This window comes from Herpailurus yagouaroundi, unplaced genomic scaffold (assembly GCF_014898765.1).
Source record: "Herpailurus yagouaroundi ecotype Mexico unplaced genomic scaffold, PumYag 159, whole genome shotgun sequence".
Taxonomy (NCBI): Eukaryota; Metazoa; Chordata; class Mammalia; order Carnivora; family Felidae; genus Herpailurus; species Herpailurus yagouaroundi.
This window is the reverse complement of record NW_024412400.1, coordinates 77,242,409-77,261,983: the sequence shown is the minus strand read 5'-3', so window position 1 is coordinate 77,261,983 and position 19,575 is coordinate 77,242,409. Positions and strand designations below refer to the sequence as shown.

General features: G+C 39.6%; 1 protein-coding gene across 1 annotated transcript in view; it reads left to right on the top strand.

Moving 5' to 3' along the window:
* Positions 1 to 19,066, top strand: part of EHHADH (enoyl-CoA hydratase and 3-hydroxyacyl CoA dehydrogenase) — a 47,579-nt gene extending 28,513 nt beyond the window's left edge. Inside the window, exons 6-7 of the mRNA XM_040480991.1 lie at positions 9,163 to 9,504; positions 16,693 to 19,066. Coding sequence (XP_040336925.1) covers positions 9,163 to 9,504; positions 16,693 to 17,954 — 1,604 coding nt within the window. The 3' untranslated portion in view covers positions 17,955 to 19,066. The remainder of the gene's footprint in view (positions 1 to 9,162; positions 9,505 to 16,692) is intronic.
* Positions 19,067 to 19,575: the final 509 nt, after the last annotated feature.

Genomic DNA, 19,575 nt, shown 5'->3' with positions numbered 1-19,575 from the left:
AATGCTACTGAGTTGTATAGTAAGTATATATTTGGTTCTTAAATGCTTTTTAAACTTGATGGGTAATGAAAAATTCACTAGTGAACTGGAAGATACTAATTTTTGCCAAGCAAATTGGAAAAGAAAAATAATATGGTGAGATTGAGCTTAGACAAGCTCTTATTATACTGCTTGTAATACAACTCACCTAAAGGCAATTTGGCAGTTAGGTACTGAGACTTGCTCACATCTTTTGACTTAGTATTTCTATTCTTAGGAAGTTATCATAAAGAAATAATCACAGAAGTATACGAAGATTTGGGTACAGTGATACCCACTGAAGTTTATCATCGTAAAATACTGGAAACAACTCAAAAACCTAATTTAATTTTAGGGGATTAGTTACATAAAAGATGATAGATCTCAATGAAGCAAACTAATCAGCCATTAAAACTTCCATTTTTTAAGGAATTTGAAGAACTTGGGAAAATGCTTACATGTAATGCTAAGTAGAAAACAGCCAGGTAGGAAATTGCACAAATGTGTGTGTTTATGTCTTCATGTGCATATTTGCATGAGGAACTAAACCAAGAAATTTTTATCACTGGTTGTGATAGGTAATGAATTTTTATCACTGGGTAGTAGGTAACGAAGACTTCTGATTTTTTTTTTTAAAGGCTTATCTTTTCCTAATATCTGAGTCATTAAATTTACCCAGAGGAAAAATGGATGCCTGGCCAGTGTGGAGGAGATGCAGGAGGAGGTGCATTTCTCTGTAGAGAAATGAGCTCAGGACAGGAAGTCAGGAGACCTGGATGATATAGTCTCAATCTTCTATCGATCTTAGTAAATTAGCTTTTTGGGCTTTATCAATAAAAGGAAAAGATTCAATAAAATTAGCTGGTTTCAGATCCTGTTCTGAGACCTCCCAGGCTCCAATGGTTGAGCTCCAGTTTTTGGTTCTTGCTACAACCTGGGCAGCTCGACTGTGTGTCTTTTGGGGATTAAGGCTTAGAATCCCATGGAAAACTCTGGGAATTTTACTATTTGTTGCTGTTGTTTTTAGAATGAGTTCCACTGTTTGGAAGCCTATGATTCCTTGCTGCTGCTGTAATAGGTAAATGCCAGAGATACAAGGTAGAGAAATAGTGCAAATCAACAAAGGACTACTTGAAAGAATTGTATGTACATTTGCCATTCATTATCTTACAAAATGCATAGCTTAGAGAGGCTTATTTATTTTGCCTTTCACTTTCATTTAAGGTCTTGTGTTTTCCCTTTCTTTTTGTTCCAGGCTTTCCCCTCCTCCTCCTCCTCCTCCTCCTCCTCCTCCTCCTCCTCTTCTTTTTCTTCTTTTGGGTCTTTGTTTGCTTTTAAATATAGCTATTAGTATGTTGTTATTTGCCAGAACAAAAATGGTGGATTGACTTGAAAGAGAGGCTCCACAAAAATCTTTTATAAACATATATTTATATTTTATAATAGGTATTTGTGAGTATGAGAAAAACCACTGAAGTGTAAACTTTAAAATGGTGACTTTTATGGTATGTGATTTATACCTCAATTTTTAAAATACACGTAAAATGATTGAGTTCTCCTTTCCCATTTGTAAAACTATTTCACTAATACAGCTTATTCCCACTCCATCCTGGCAACTCACACCCCACGCTCCCACCCTCACCCCACCCCCACTTCCCCTGGTGAAACGTTGATTTAAAAATAATAACATGGAAACCATTAAGGAATTTCTTTAGTTTCAATTTCCAATGGTCAATGTTACAATCAGCAGTTTGGAACCAGTTATGGGTGGGAGGGGAATATAGGAGGTTAGCATATATCTAAAAATATGATTTGGGAAGTAGCTGCAAATTTCTCTGCAAACTTAACATGCATCCTGGAGAGTTGACTGTGAAAGTTAATTAGCTTCAGGCATCTTAATGCTCTTGTTATATGAAGCTTCTCAGACTACTGCAGTGCAGTGCAATGGATTTAGCAGAGCAATTCCAAATTACTTGGCCAAACCAGATTGCTTTGCTAAACTGGGGAAGAGAGGGTCCTGTAAAATGCTATTTATTTGCACTTGCATTTGGCCAACAGCCTGCTTATTTCCAGACTGAGTAAGAATTCCCTGTTCCCATGTGCATGCTTCTGGTGTGAAGCTGAAAGTATGTGCTGTTATTCAAAGATGAGCACAGGGGACATCCAGCTGGGGGCCTCAACCCAGGAACCTAATGCTGTTTTTGTCCCTGTAATGAATCCTGGTTCTGTTACTGTTACTGCACTGTGTTAGCCATTCTTAGCGATTCTAATTCTGCCTAAAGACTTTGGTCTGTTTATTCATTTCAATTTTGTGACTTTACACAAATCTTACCTGGTTTCATCGCCTTTTTCTCCATTTTATCTTCTGCTTTTTGTAATTTTTTTTGCTCTCTGTGAACATTTATATACACATGCCTCACAAGAGCAGAGTGACCCTGCCTCACATAGACGGCTGAAGCACATGTCTAAATGGAGCTTCCTTGTTCTGTGATACCCAAGTTCTGAGGGTGACCTCCTATAAGACTGGAAAAGTGCAGTGGTTCTATCTGTCCTTTGCAGAGCTTCTGTGACAAACACAGCTTACTGTTTGTCAGAATTGGAGGAGTCAGTCCTTTATGTCTTAGGTAACCATTTCTGTAAATTGCATGTTGTGTCTCTCTTTAAACTAGGTGGAGAATATCTTTCTGTCAGTTTCCCGGAAAGAAAAGAGGGAAAATAATCACTTCTTTATTTTTCCTTTAGGAGGGTGATTTGCTTTTTTTTTTTTTTTTTTAATCACAACTTGAATATTCTTCTGCCTTAGAATACCTCAAAGAATTAAGGGAAAAAATGTGAATGGGTCAAGGAAATAATTCAATTATAAGCATATTTAAATCACTAATTAGTTCCTCCCCTCCCATTTTCCTGGGCAGCAAATGCTGGTGCTGTCCTGCCCACACTTGCCTCTCTTACTATGTAGGCACAGCTGAGTGAGTTTAAAACGACCAGGATTTTCAAACAACCAGGTGTACAGAAACACACACTGAAAACACCACATCTGTAGACCCAAAGGGGAAATCCTGAAGATATTTTGTTCTAATAGAACAAATTTGTAAGATAATAGCTTCCTTTATAGTTACAGCAAGAAAGAGAGAGGAAATTGAGCAGGGAAAAAGCATCCATATTTGCGCCCTGATCCAAAACTCTCCAGTGGATGTGCTCAGCTTGGCCCTAGACTGGTCTGGACCAGTGCCATGGTAGTTCCCAGAATGCCCATCTGCAGTCTGAGAGATTCTGAGTATCCCCAGGATAACAGCATTATGCTGATCAGCAATAATTACTGCAGTAATTACTGCACACCACTAAGCAGGCTTTTCTTTTTTCTTCTCTCTCCCTCTTTTTTCTTTCTTTCCTTTTCAGTTTCTGGCCCGGGGCAAAGTTTGCCAGGAGCTGCAGCCATCTTGGATACGCAGTGGCTGACCTAATGCTCTACTCCTGGACTTTCCAGAGGCTACACCTCAAAATCAAGTGTTGAATTTTTAAAAATATTCATGTGTAGGCCCCACCCTTAAATATTCTCTTTTTCTTTTCAAAAAATTTGTAATGTTTATTTAGTTTTTGAGAGAGATAGAATGTGATCAGGGGAGGGACAGAGAGAGGGGGAGACACAGAATCCGAAGCAGGCTCCAAGTTCTGAGCTGTCGGCACAGAGCCTGACGTGGGGCTCAAACTCATGAACTGTGAGATCGTGACCTGAGCTGAAGTCGGATGCTTAACTGACTGAGCCACCCAGGCACCCCCCCACCCTTAAATATTCTTAACTGAGCCTGCAGTGGGGCATGGGCATCTGAACTTCTTAAATTTCTTGGATAACTCTGATGAGTACTATGGTGTTGGAGTCAGTCCTAATGAGATGGGAACACTGGTAGGGTCACAAGGACAGAGATCCAGCGCTCAGACTATGTAGGTACAGCTAAGTGAATTTAAAATTACCAAGACTTTAAAACTACCAAGTGTATAAGAAACACACTCTGAAAATATCATACCTGTCTCTGGCACAGACTGCCCCGCTGCCTGTTTGTGCTATAACACTGACAGCTCAGCCCCCTTTCCTCCTCCACTTGTCCTCCACATACTTGGCCCTTCTCCCTCCTCTCCCCACTGACCATTCCTGTCTTCCTTTTGGGCCATCGGGAATTAAATCAGCTGTAGGCCCTGGAAAGGTCTCCACCCTTCTCTGCTAAGCTTGCCTTCCTATAAGTTGAGGATCAGGCTAATACATTGCATAATTGAGCAAATAATTGGAAACCTGTTGGGTAGAGTTCATGTCCTTCCAACAATAGCAGGGCAAACAGGGACCATATGCTATCCACTGTCTTCCCCTCCTTCCCTGAATCCTGTTATTAACATCATATGGGAAAGCATTAATTTAAAAATCCATTATTTTCTTTTCTACTTAGTAATCATGCATTAAAGAAGTATTGTTGCCTCCTAGGTTAAAAATTTTTTTTTGAGATTATACAATGCCTCACAGATAAATTTACATGCGTACATGGTTAAATCCAAACCTTACTCACTCTTCCCTGCACACATAATAACACACCAATGCCAGACAGGTTCACGTTCATATACCTTTTTATGGTGAAACTGCTTTATATGGCCTGGTAGGTTTTCTGTCTAATTAACTGAAGTGTACCTTCTTGATATAATGGTGTATCCTTGAAGAGATGGTAGCACTTTTTAAAAAAAAACAGTCTCTGGTATAGTGGTTTAGACAACAGTTTTCGTAATATGTTACACGTTTATTCTTTTTATTTCAAGATCTGATAATGTGTTTCTTATAATGCAGTTGACAAGAGAGTTTATTATATTGCAGGTGACAAGAGAATTTGGTTATTTCTGTGACATACATCTTAAAATTATGACTGATAACATTATAACAGGACATAACAGGTTTTTAGGAATTTTATGTAAGTATATTCTAATATATAACATATAATGTAATGTTTTCATACACATTTATTCTTTTATGCAAACTTTAGAATCATTCTGTTGAGTTTTTAAAAAAAATTTTTTTTTTAGCATTTATTCATTTTTGAGAGGCAGAGAGAGACAGAGTGTGAGTGGGGGAGGGGTAGGGAGACGGGGAGACACGGAATCCAAAGCAGGCTCCAGGCACTGAGCTGTGAGCACAGAGACTGACTCGGGGCTCGAACTCACAGAGAGATCATGACCTGAGTTGAAGTCGGATGCTTAACCAACTGAGCCACCCAGGCACCCCAAATTATTTTTATTTTTATTAATATTATTATTTCAAGTAGGCACCATGACCCCCGTGGGGCTCAGACTTACGATCCTGAGAGCAAGAGTTACATACTCTACTGGCTAGCTAGCCAGGTGTCCCTGTTGAGTTATTATTTTTTTTAATACAGAACCACAAGGGTTCTAATGAGAAATTCATATATAATATATATGGAAAATATTTATATTTTCATGCTATTAAATGTTTATATCCAGAAACATGAGTCTGTCTTTATTAAGGTCTTATTATATGTTCTTCAATAAAATGGTATAGTTACATTCTTAAAGGTCTTGTATATTTCTTGATAAATTCATTTCTAGGCATTTTTAAAAACAGCTCTAGTGATGCATAATTCACTTTATAGAGTTGCACAACCATCGCCATGTATCAGTTTTAGGACTTGTCATTACCCCCAAAATTTCCCTCAAGTCTTTTTGCAGCTTACCCCCCTCCTACCCCTGGCCTTAGGCAACCACTGATCTTTCTGTCTCTATAGATTTGCCTTTTTGGACATTTACTGTGAATGGCATCATATGATATGTAATTTTTTGTATCTGGCTTCCTTCAGTTTGCATAATGTTTTGAGGCTCATTTGAATTGTAGCATGTATCAGTAGTTTGCTGATAGTATTTTGATTTTATTTTGATTGCTGAATAGTATTCTAATGTATAGCTATACCACATCATTTTTTTTATCCATTCATCAGTTGATGAGCTATTATGAATAATACTATTATGGACATTTATATACAAGTTTTATGTGGAAATATGTTTTCATTTTTCTTAGGTAGATTCCTAGGAGTGAAGTTGCTCAGTTGAACAATAAGCTTATCTTTTTAAAAAATTACGAGACTTTTTAAAGTAGGTATACTGTTTTAGATTTTCACAAGTAATGTCTGAGGATTTCAGTTACTCCACATCATCACCGACATTTGGTAGTGATGTCTTTTGGATAGTAGTCATTCTAGTGAGTCTATATTAGTTCTCTCTAGCTACATAATACATTACCCCCAAATGTAACTGCTTAAAATCAAACATTTATTATTTGGCAGTTTCTGTGGGTCAGGAATGTAGATGTGGTTAGCTTGGTCCTCTGGTTTAGGGTTTCACAAAAGATTGCATTCAAGGTATTGCCTCTGGCTCTTTTCACCTCAAGGCTTGAATGGGGGAGAATCTGCTTCCAAATTCATTCAAGTAGTTGTTAGTAAGATTCAGTCCCATAGGGTGTGTTGGCCCTGTTCCTCGTTGGCTGTTGGCTGAAGGTCTCCTTCAGTTCTTTGCCACATGAGCTTCCCCAAAGGGCAGTTCACATATGGCAGCTGGCTTCCATTAGAACGAACAGGTGAGAGAGCAAGAGAGGGTGAACGAGACTGAAGCCAGTCTTTTTGTAACTTAATCTCAAAAATGACATTACTTAGAGACTACCTACCACATTCACTATGGTTTGTTTGTTTTTTATCACTGTGGTTTGAATTTGCATTTCCTTAATGACTGATGATATTGAATACCTCTTCACATATGTATTAGCCATTCGTATATCCTCTTTGGTGAAATATCCCTCAAAATTTTGCCCATTTAGAAAATTGATTTGTTTGCCTTCTTACTATTGAGAGACAAGAATTCTTTAAATACTCTGGATACAAATACTTCATTAGATATTTGATTTGTAAATCATACTAGTCTTCTGTTGATAACAATTACTGCAAGTTTCGCAGTTTAAACAACACCAATTTTTTGGGGCGCCTGGGTGGCGCAGTCGGTTAAGCGTCCGACTTCAGCCAGGTCACGATCTCGCGGTCCGTGAGTTCGAGCCCCGCGTCGGGCTCTGGGCTGATGGCTCGGAGCCTGGAGCCTGTTTCCGATTCTGTGTCTCCCTCTCTCTCTGCCCCTCCCCCGTTCATGCTCTGTCTCTCTCTGTCCCAAAAATAAAAATTAAAAAAAAAATAAATAAACAACACCAATTTTTATTATCTTACAGATCTATAGGTCAGAAGTGTGGTGGGAGGTTTTCACTGGCCTAAAATCCAGTGTTTGCAGCTGTACTCCTTTCTGGAAGCTTTAGGGGAAAATCTGTTTCCTGCTCAGTCAGGTTGTTGGCACAATTCAGTGTCTTGTGTTATAGGACCAACATTTCCAAGTTCTTGCTGGTTTTAAGTTGAAATGAATGGCTTAGAGGCCACTGAGTTCCCTGATTCTTGGCCTCTTACCTCCACCTTCAAAGCCACTTCATCACCAACAGGTCAAATCTTCCCCATGCTGTGTCTCTCTTACCTTTCCTCCTCACCAGTGTCTCTCTCCACATAGCTGGGAAGGGGTCTCCTCTTTTAAGGACTCATGTGATTAAGTTGGGAACATCTAGACAATAAAGGATAATCTCCACATCTCAAGTTCTTTAACATTCATCATATCTGTAGAGTCCCTTTGCCATGTAAGGTTACATACTCATAGGTTCTAGGGATTAGGAAGTAGACATGGGGAGGGGGGCATTACTCTGCCTGCCATACAAATATTTTCTCCCAGTTTATGGCTTATCATTTCTTTTTCTTTTTCTTTTTTAATGTTTATTTATTTTTGAGACAGAGAGAGACAGAGCATAAGTGGAGGAGGCGTAGAGAGAGAGGGAGACCCAGAATCCGAAGCAGGCTCCAGGCTCTGAGCTGTCGGCACAGAGCCCGATGCAGGACTCGAACTCACAAGCTGTGAGATCATGACCTGAGCCCAAGTGGGATGCTCAACTGACTGAGCCACCCAAGTGCCCCAATCATTTCTTTTTCTTTATGGTGTTCTTTGAAGTGCAATGTCTTTAATTTTGATGAAGTTCAGTTTATTGATTTTTTTCTTTCATGGATTATGCTAAGAATACTTTGCCTAACCTGAGGTCCTGAAGCTTTTCTGTTTTCTTCTAGGAATTTTTATAGTTTTAGCTCTTCAGTGTAGATTTATGATCCACTGTGAGTTAATTTTTGTATATGGTTCTAGGTAAGGATCCATTTATTTTTTATTTTTTATTTTTTTTTTGCATGTAGCTATCCAGTTATTTCAGCACCATTTATCGAAAAAACTCTCCTTACTTCACTTGAATTGTTTTGGCACCTGTGTTGAAAATCAGTTGGCTCTGGGGCGCCTGGGTGGCACAGTCGGTTAAGCGTCCGACTTCAGCCAGGTCACGATCTCGCGGTCCGTGAGTTCGAGCCCCGCGTCAGGCTCTGGGCTGATGGCTCGGAGCCTGGAGCCTGTTTCAGATTCTGTGTCTCCCTCTCTCTCTGCCCCTCCCCCGTTCATGCTCTGTCTCTCTCTGTCCCAAAAATAAATAAAAACGTTGAAAAAAAAATTAAAAAAAAAAAAAGAAAGAAAATCAGTTGGCTCTCATTGTCAGGATTAAATTTTGAACACTCAGTTCTCTTCCACTGATTTGTATGTCTCTCCTTGCACCAATATAGCACTGCCTTCTTTTCTAGGTGTTTTTAAATTTTTGTTGCTGTTAGGAACAGAGTTAAGATTATTTTGGATTTAAAATATTCTTAGCTCAGAAATATTTTCCTGAAACCTACGGAGAGTTTAATATTCCATCTACTATAACACTGTCTCGGTTTTGGAACAGAAGGAAAATGCAATTTTTATGCTGAAATTAGGTAACTTGAAAATTACTTTGAATCTGTTGAATTCTATCTTGCAGGACTAAGGTGCAAAGATAACAGATATTTTGATATTAGTGTTACGTTAAGTATTTTGATGAATAGCATTTAATTTTGTATTTTGAATTTGAATAGGTTATATTATTATTATTATTGTTATTATTTGCTCATATTCCCTTGGTACAAGTAACATTTCCAAAGATGTGATTATCTTTCTTATTTCTGGAAGGTCAATCTCTAGAATCCCGTAGACTCTGCAACAAGCCAATTCAGAGCTTGCCCAACATGGACGAAATTTTCAGCGAAGCCCTTTTGAAGATGCGGAAGCAGCATCCTGGGTGCCTTTCTCAGGAGACTTGTGTCCGTGCAGTCCAGGCTGCTGTACAGTATCCCTATGAGGTGGGCATCAAGAAGGAAGAGGAGCTGTTTATGTACCTTCAGAAATCAGGGCAGGCTCAAGCCCTGCAATATGCTTTCTTTGCTGAGAGGAAGGCAAATAAGTGGTCAGCTCTTTCTGGAGCATCCTGGAAAACGGCGTCAGCGCGGCCCATCTCCTCAGTTGGTGTTGTCGGTAAGAACATAATGTGGTTAAAGTCATTTTCCAAATCTGCACATATAAAGTGCAGGGCCACTTTTTTTGCTTAGGGCCACTGGGTATCAGACTCTATGCTAAACACGTTACTTGCGTAGCTAACTTATTTTGCACCCCAGCCCGTGAATTATCTTCATTTTATATGTGAGGCCTAGAGACACCAACCTTCTCAACAGTAAGCTAAACACAGGCGGTGTAAGGGTCTACATTCGGTCTGTCTGACTCCAGACTCTGGGCATTTTTTACTCATCATCTCCTCTTCCCTGCATGAATCTCTCACTCCTGGGTTTCCCAACAATGGTTATAACTTGTGCCATATTTCAAGGTATGGTCTGTCACTCTTATAGCTAGGTATTTGGAATGAAGGCTCTGCCTTTCTGGTCCCTGGATCCATTCACTTCTCGTCATTCAACATCACTCTCCTCAACTCTCTCTGCACCCTGAAACAGTGACCTTAATTTTTCCCTCAGCGATTTTCCCAAACAAAACGTCTTCTTTCCTCAGAAGCTAGCCCTCTGATTAGCTTCTTTGTGCCACTTTCCTAATCTTCCTTTGCTCTTAGTCTTGACCCAAGAATGGTCTTTGGTGGATTTTATTTTATTTTTTTTTAATATAATTTATTGTCAAGTTAGCTAGCATACAGTGTATACAGTGTGCTCTTGGCTTCGGGAGTAGATTCCCATGATTGATCGCTTATATACAACACCAGAGCTCATCCTAGCAAATGCCTCATCCCTCAATGCCCAGCATCCTTTTTCCCCTCTCTCCTGCACCGCCCCCATCAACCCTCAGTTTGTTCTCTGTATTTAAGAGTCTCATATGGTTTGCCTCCCTCTCTCTTTGAAACTATTTTTCCCCTTCCCGTCCGCCATGGTCTGTTAAGGTTCTTAAATTCCACATATGAGTGAAAACATATGGTATCTGTCTTTCTCTGACTGACTTATTTCACTTAGCATAATACCCTCGAGTTTCATCCACCTTGTTGCAAATGGCAAGATTTCATTCTTTCTCATTGCCAAGTAGTATTCCATGATATATATAAACCACATCTTCTTTATCCATTCATCAGTTGATGGACATTTGGGCTCTTTCCATAACTTGGCTATTGTTGAAAGTGCTGCTACAAACAGTGGGGTACATGTGTCCCTATGAATCAATACTTCTATATCTTTTGGATAAACTTCTAGTAGTGCTATTGCTGGGTCATAGGGTAATTCTATTTTTAATTTTTTGAGGAACCTCCACACTGTTTTCCAGAGTGGCTGCACCAGTTTGCATTCCCACCAACAGTGTAAGAGGCTTCCCGTTTCTCCACATCCTCGCCAGCATCTCTTGTTGCCTGAGTTGTTCATTTTAGCTACTCTAACTGGTGTGAGGTGGTGTTGCAAGGTGGTTTTGATTTGTATTTCCCTGATGATGAGTGATGTTGAGCATCTTTTCATGTGTCTGTTGGCCATCTGGATGTCTTCTTTGGGGAAGTGTCTATTCATGTCTTCTGCCCATTTCTTCACTGGATTATTTGTTTTTTCAGGTGTTGAGTTTGGTAAGTTCTTTATAGATTTTGGATACTAACCCTTTGCCCAATATGTCATTTGCAAATACCTTTTCCTATTCCATCACAAAAATTAACTGTTGGGACTTCATCAAGATAAAAAGCTTCTGCACTGCAAAGGAAACAACCAACTAAAAGGCAACTGATGGAATAGGAGAAGATATTTGCAAATGACATATTGGATAAAGGGTCTCTGGTGGATTTTAAACCCCCGGAAATGGTAAGCAAAATGTTATATGTGTCAGCTTATGTACAGTCTTCTGGGGGAGGAAGTCCATAGTTTCCTGAAAGTGTCAGCTTTCTTAACCCTCACCCAGCTGTCCAGCACCAACCCAGTTTGGAGGAAAAGAGCCCACTCAACATCTTCTCGGCCTATTGTATCAGTCACACTGTGCTCCTTCCAGTCTGGACTCTGCTCACTTTTGACTTTTTTTAATGCTTATTTATTTATTTTGAGAAAGAGAGCAAGAAGCACATGTTCACAGTAGGGGAGGGGCAGAGAGAGAGGGAGAGAGAGAATCCCAAGCAGGCTCCATGCTGTCAGCACAGGACCTAACATGGGACTCAATCCCATGAACCATAAGATCCTGACCTGGGCTGAAATCAAGAGTTGGACGCTTAACTGACTGAGCTACCCAGACACCCCCCAGTTACAGTTTTTAAACAAGGTGGATAGAGAGAGTGAGACAGAGAACTATGAATGTTCCTTTTTTGTGTGTGTGTGCTTTTTCAGCAGCACCAATATTTATTCCTAGTTGATGTGCACTTAACCTGTTTCTTCTTCTCTATATTCCTTCACGCCAAGAATAATTAATGCAATACAATTGCAAAGGTGAAATATATCAGTATTGTGTTGGTCAGTCATTGTTTGAGAGTTTCCCTAGTTCCTTGTTGTGAGCCTTTATAAAAAGATTCTAAATTCATGTCTGACATGAAATGTCTAAAAGTCTGAAGTTGTTTTGCTTCTGTTTTTGTTTTTGAGTTTGTTTATTTATTTTCAGTCAGAGAGAGGGGGAAAGAGCTGGGGAAGGGCAGAGAGAGAGGGAGAGAGAGAATCCTAAGCAGGCTCTGCGCTATGAGTGGAAAGCCCAATGCAGGGCTCAATCTCACAGTTTGTGACATCATGATTTGAGCTCAATCTCACAAACTGTGAGATCATGATTTGAGCCAAAATAAAGAGTTGAGCGCTTAACTGACTGAGCCACCTAGGTGCCCCTGAAGTTGTTTTTTTTAAGTGTACCCCATATTGTTCAGAAAAATATTTGTAAAAGCATTTAAGGGGCACTTGCGTGGCTCAGTTGGTTGAATGTCTGACTTTGGCTGTGCTCCTGATCTCAACAGTTTGTGAATTCAAGCCCCATGTTGGACTCTCTGCTGAAAGCTCAGAGCCGAGAGCCTGTTTCAGATTCTGTGTCTCCCTCTCTTTCTACCTCTCACCTGCTTGCACTCTCTCTCTCTCTCAAAAATAAATAAACATTAAAAAAATTTTTTGAAGAAAAAGCATTTAAAATACATAGATGATAACTTGGATACAAATAAAGTGAGAGTTTGGTCATCTCCCCCTTCTTCATGTCTGTCCCCATACTGCCCTGTACTTGTTCATTGTGACTCAGCCTCCCACTGTACCCAGTGCCCTCTGGAACGCTCCTACAGCCTCTTCTGCTTCACTAATGACTCCTTGTCTGTCTCCTGCCTGAAACCTTGCTTACTCTGGGCACCCCTCTCAGGAGAATGCTACTGCTTCTTTCACGGCCCAGGAGCCCCAGTGGCACTTCCCAATTCCCTTCTCAGACCATTATCTCTTTCAAGACACTCCTCTGTAGCTCTGCCATCTGCTCTTATCGTTCTGTCCCTCCTCATTACTGTATTGCGCCCCCCACCCCCACCTCCACTTGGCTGAAAATTCTGGTACCTGGCTCACAGTTATCCACTTTCTCCCAAATCCAGCTGCCATCCTGATTGTCTTCATCATCCGTGTGGACAATGCATCCAGTCCTGTTCCTTCCAGGTGCCTTTGCCTCCTCAGATCCAGTAATGTTCATATACTTCAATTCCATGACCCCTACTCATGCCTTTACCATGGGTCTTGTCTTTACCCTGAATATTCCTCCACCTCTGAAATTCCAAATCCAACCTTTACCCCACAACCTTGTATCTTCCCACATCTTTTAGTTGATTATTCCAACTGCATCCATTACTTGATCAGCTCCCCTTATCTTGACTTTCTTGTCCATTCAGATTTCATTTCCAGGGTCATCATGTCAGCCACGCTCTTGTCAGTGACTTCAAACACTCCATGACTTACCGCCCTTTCACTCTGCCCTCTGGCAAAACCCCAACTGTGTACGTCCACGAGCCCATTTCCAGGCTTCTGAGAACAGGGCTGGGCGCTCTCAAAGCCATCAAAAGGGGAGGAGACTGCAGTGGACTAGAACTGCAGAACCAGTCGTGAAAGCAGCCCTTATTCTTTATTTACTTCTGTCAAAAGAAGAGGTTCTTGACCAGATTTAATTCCATGGCAGTTAAAGACAATAGGTTGTTAGGGAAGCAGGACTCCTTGCTCCTGTCTATATGTATTTAATGAGGAAAAATTAGTAAACTAAAGTCAATATCAATATAATATGTACCTTTGAAAAGGTAATTCCCAACAGTGAAAAGCTTGGCTTTTCAGCCCTTTGTTTGTGAGATCTTGGAGACACAAGTTTGTGAAAAGAAAAATTAGGAGCTAAGAACTTTTTAAAAAGAAATACATATTGTGTTTTCATGTATGTTTTGGTTTCAGTGATTAAATGATCTGTGTCAGTTTATCATTGGGCTAAAGAGAATCTAAAATTATGGCTAGGACACTTACACAAAGCATTTATGGTTTGGATTATGAGTGGATTTGTAGCCAAAGGTCATTTAGCAGATCTCTAAGAGATGAGCTCTGAAGAACTGAACTCTATTGGGCCACCCGGGTGGCTCATTTGGTTAAGCATCCGACTTTGGATTAGGCCATGATCTTCTGGTGTGTGAGTTGGGCTCTGCACTGATGGCTTGGAGCCCGACGTTGGGCTCTGCACTGATGGCTTGGAGCCTGGAGCCTGCTTCTGATTCTCTGTCTCCTTCTCTCTCTCTGCCCCTCCCCCACTCAGGTGCTCACTCTCTCTCCCTCACAAATAAATAAATAAAACATTAGAAAAAAAAAAAAGAACTATACCTTCAGAAGTTGCCTTTCCTTCCCTGCTCTGTTGTCAGTTCTGAGATATCACTTACCTTACGCTACACTTTACGAATTGCTTTCACGCTACATCTTGTTAGTCCTTGTTGTCTCTGTGAGATTATAATTTCTATAATGGTAGAAATGTTATGTGGAGCTTGAGACTGAGAGCCAGGAGGCCAGGGTTTTGAACGTCATGCTCTACCTCCTATTTACCCAGGCTAAAGTTTAGGATACAAGTTGCCATAGCAGTGAGAGCTATCCAGCCTTCTTGCTACTGAGTGAAATGCAGATGTTTATTAATTTTGGAAAACTAAACGTTTTCAAATAATGTAATATATTTGTTATATTAAGTAAGTTAATACAATTTGAAAATTAAATATATCCCAGAGAAACAATGATTTCTGATGACTGATAGCATTCTGTATTCAAAACCAATCCCAAAGCTGGTCAGTGGGTTTCATCCACAATGGGTTTCATCAACAAAATGGTTTCATCCACAATGGGTTGGTTAGGTAACAGATAACCTGCTGCTGTAATAGATAATACTGGTTTAACACAATAAAGATTTATTTCCTGCTTGCTCCATATGGTCATCTAAGACCAGTTTTTTTTTTTTGTTTTCTGTTTGTTTGTTTGTTTGTTTTCCAACTAATGGCTCTGCCATTCTCCTTTGGAGAGAGTCGGTAAACTTTTTTTGTTAAGGGCCAGATAATAAATATTTTAGGCTTTCTGGGCCATATCATCTCTTTAACAACTGCTCAACTCTGCACACAAAAACAGCCATAGATAATATGGAGTCAAATTAGTGTGGTTGTGTTCCAATAAAACTTTATTTATGGGACTGAAATTTGAATTTGATATAATTCGCATGTGTCAGAAAATATTATTCTTTTTTGTTGTTGTTGTTGTTTTCAACTATTTGAAATACAAAACCATTCTTAGCTCACCAGCAGTACTAAAATAGGCAGTGGGATGGATTTGGCCCTCAGACCATAGTTTGCCAGCACCTGCTCGACAGTCTCCTCCAAGGCCTTACAGTTGTTCTCTGCATCTTCTACATCCTGGTAGTAATGAGGGATCTTGTGTGAATTGTTAGAGTTCTTTATATATTTTGATGCAAGTCCTTTACTAGATATATGATTCCATGGTTCTTGTTATTTTCTTTATGGCATCCTTTGAAGCACAAAAAAATTTTAATTTTGATGGTGTCTAATTTATCTATTTTTTTCTTTTGTTGCTTATGCTTTTGGTATCATTTCTAAGAAACCATTGCCTTATCCAAGGTCATGGAGATTTACTCATAAGAGTTTTATAGTTTTAACTCTTCAGGCTGTGATCCAATTTGAATTAATTTTTGTAAATGATGTGAGGTAGGAGTTCAACATCATTCTTTTGCATATGGATATCCTGTTGTCCCAGCATAATTTGTTGAAAAGACTATCCTTTCCCCCATTGAATTACCTTGGCACTCTTATCAAAAATTGACTGGCCATAAGTTATGAGATTATTTCAGAACTCTCAATTATATTTCATTGCTCTATTATGTCTATCCTTATACCACACTGTCTTGAATACCATAGCTTTGTCATAAATTTTTAAATTGGGAAGAGTGAATCCTCCAACTTTGTTCTTCCTCTTCAATATTATTTTGGTTATTCTAGATTCCTTGCATTTCTATATGAGTTTTAGGGATATCATGTTAATTTCTGCAAAAAGCCAGTTGGATTTTTGATAGGGATTACATTGGATCTGCAGATCAATTTGGGTAGTGTTGCCATTTTAACAATATTAAGTCTTCTGATCTATGAACATGGGTTGTCTTTCTATTTATTTAGGTCTTCTTTAATTTATTTCAACAATGTTTTCTGTTTTTTAGGGTACAAGTCTTACAATTCTTTCTTAAATTTATTGTGAAGTATTTTATTCTTTTTAATGCTATTGTAAGCAGATTTGTTTTCTTAATTTCATATTCAGATTGTTCATTGCTAGTATATAGAAATAAATTGATTTTTGTATATAGATCTTGTATAATGCAACCTTGCTGAACTTGTTTATTAATTCTAATAGTGTGTGTGTGTGTGTGTGTGTGTGTGTGTGTGTGTGAATATTACTGAATGTCCCATCCTCTGGAGCACTTAACACAGTGCCTAATCTTAACTAATATTCAATCCATTTGTATTTCTTGAGAGCTTGTTTGGAGGTTCTAGCAGCTACTCATATACCCTTGACCAAAGAACAGTCCTTCTGTATCAGGGAAGGTTGTCCTCTTCAACCAAGAATGCGGCTTCTATTTGTATTCCTTGAATTGATCTCTTTAAATGCCCCATTGCCACAGAAGCCTCTCATTTACTGAGTATTTTCCAGTTCCCAACATCACTGAATCATTCTTTCTCTGCTTCACTCTTATCTGCAGGCTTGGGAACAATGGGCCGAGGCATCGTAATTTCTTTTGCAAAGGCCAAGATCCCTGTGATTGCTGTAGAATTGGACAAGAAGCAACTAGAGACTGCCGATGGGATAATAACCTCCGTTTTGGAAAAGGAAGCATCCAAAATGCAGCATAGCAGCCACCATTGGTCAGGACCAAAACCCAGGTTAACTATGTCTATGAAAGAGCTTGGTGGTGTAGATTTAGTCATTGAAGCAGTATTTGAGGAAATTAACTTGAAGAAGCAAGTCTTTGCTGAATTGTCAGCTGTGTGCAAGCCAGAAACTTTTTTGTGCACCAATACTTCAGCCCTGGACATTGATGAGATTGCTTCTTCCACTGATCGCCCTCACTTGGTCATTGGCACTCACTTCTTCTCACCAGCTCATATCATGAGGTTGTTAGAGATTATTCCCAGCCAATACTCTTCCCCTACTACTATTGCCACAGTTATGAATTTATCAGAAAAGATTAAAAAAATTGGAGTAGTTGTAGGTAACTGTAAGGGATTTGTTGGCAATCGAATGTTAAAGCATTATTACAATCAGTCATATTTCTTGTTAGAAGAAGGCAGTAAGCCAGAAGAGATAGACCAGGTGCTAGAAGAGTTTGGTTTCAAAATAGGACCTTTTAGAGTGTCAGATCTTTCTGGATTGGATGTGGGTTGGAAATGTCGACAAGGGCAAGGCCTTACTGGACCTACGTTGCCTCCAGGAACTCCTGCCCGAAAGCGGGGCAATGAGAGATATTGCCCAATTCCCGATATGCTCTGTGAATTAGGACGATTTGGCCAGAAGACAGGTAAGGGTTGGTACCAATATGATAAGCCATTGGGTAGGATTCACAAACCTGATCCCTGGCTTTCTGAATTTCTGTCACAGTACAGAGAAACCTATCACATTGAACCACGCATCATTAGCCAGGATGAGATCCTTGAGCGCTGCTTATATTCACTCATCAATGAAGCATTCCGTATCTTGGGAGAAGGGATAGCTGCTACTCCAGAGCACATTGATGTTGTCTATTTACATGGGTATGGATGGCCAAGGCACGTGGGTGGGCCCATGTTCTATGCCTCCACAGTTGGGTTGCCGACAGTGCTAGAGAAGTTGCAGAAATATTATAGGCAGAATCTTGATATTCCACAACTAGAGCCCTGTGACTATCTGAAAAAATTGGCTTCCTTAGGAAACCCTCCTATGAAAGAATGGCAAAGCTTGGCAGGACCCCCTAGCAGTAAATTGTGATTCAGCCTTCCAGGTTGTGCCTCACATGCTGACATCAGGTGATGCTCACTGAATTTCACTGAAATTACATCTGAAAATCCAAAGTAAGATTGCTCTGAAATACAAAGCAAAAGAAATAATTGGTTAGATAAACTTTCTCTTTGGGTCTTCTGTCTGATTATTCTAATGGGTCAAATCTTTAGGAGTGTGCTTCCTATGCCTCTGAATCTGTCCCTATCAAGTAAATTATTTCAATCCCACTGAATAAACTGTGTTAATACCAAAATAGCTAAGGAAAGAGACTCATGAATAAGTTGAGGCTTCCAAGTGCTTTGATCATTGGAGAAGGGTGTCATCAATTAATGACTGAAAAATGCAACTAAGCCACAAATTCATTTTATCCCTTTAAAACTCACACACGTGGCACTGGTAGGAAATCTTATGGATCTGTCATTCAACAAACATCCATTGTGCACCTCCTGAGCATCTTGCACAGCATGTGGCAAACCTGGAGTCCAGAGGGGCATTAATCCAGCATGGAAAGCTGTGATGAAGTTTAGTCCCTAGTCTGCGAGGTGGAGTGGAGATAGTTGGCAGGGTTGAATCAACAATGAGGGTCTTTGTGAGTGAGAATGGAAAGTTGCTCAAGGAGAGGCAGAAGTAGTTACCAGAAAGAGAGGAAGAATGTCAAAAGCATAACAGTATTAAAGTGGGCAAAACACAGTTGAGAAATAGTGAGGGAGTCAAGTACTTCACACTAGAATGGGGAACTCAGAGTAGCTTGGCAAGTCATACTTGGTGTATTACTTCCATCTACAACCCAGGTACATGTGCACAGTTGTGCTTGCTGCTTGTAAGGCGCTCAGTAATGTTTGTTGATAATTTCCGCAGGACCAGGAGATGTCTACAACCTATCTTTCTTTTCTGTGCATGGAGACAAAACAGAAAGTAATCATTATTGATTTAATGTAAGAAGGGATCTTAGAAAACATCTAATCTCCTCTGATTCTATGATAAAGTAATGATGCCAATTTCCCGGTCATGATGAGCTTTGTGATGCCGGATATGCAAATTGTTGAATCTTGAAAAGTCTGACATGACTGCATAATAAATTCTGTATAGTTTTGTTATAATTATAAGAGTTCTCTTTATACTTTTAATGGGCTGGTCAACGCAAAAACTTGTACACAAGTGTTTATAGTAATGTTCTTCATAGGAGCCCCAAGTTGGAAACAACCTAAATCTCCATCAACTGGTGAATAGATGAACAAAGTATAGTATAGCTATATAATAGAATATTTGGCCATAGAAAGAAATAAAGTACTGATATGTACTACAACATGATGAACCTTCAAAATGTCATGCTAAATGAAAAAAGCCAATCACAGAAGGCCACATATTGTATAGACATTTATATGAAATTTCCAAAGTAGGCAAACCTGTAGGGAAAGAAAGCAGATCGTAGGATGCCTAAGACTGGAATAATTAGGGGCTAGGGAATGGGGAGTGACTGCTAATGGGGACAGGGTTTCTTTTTGGGTTGACGAAAACATTCTGAAATTATTGTGATGATGGTTACATTACTCTGTGAATCTACTAAAAACCACTGAGTTGTGTAGTTTTAAATGAGTGAATTGTATGG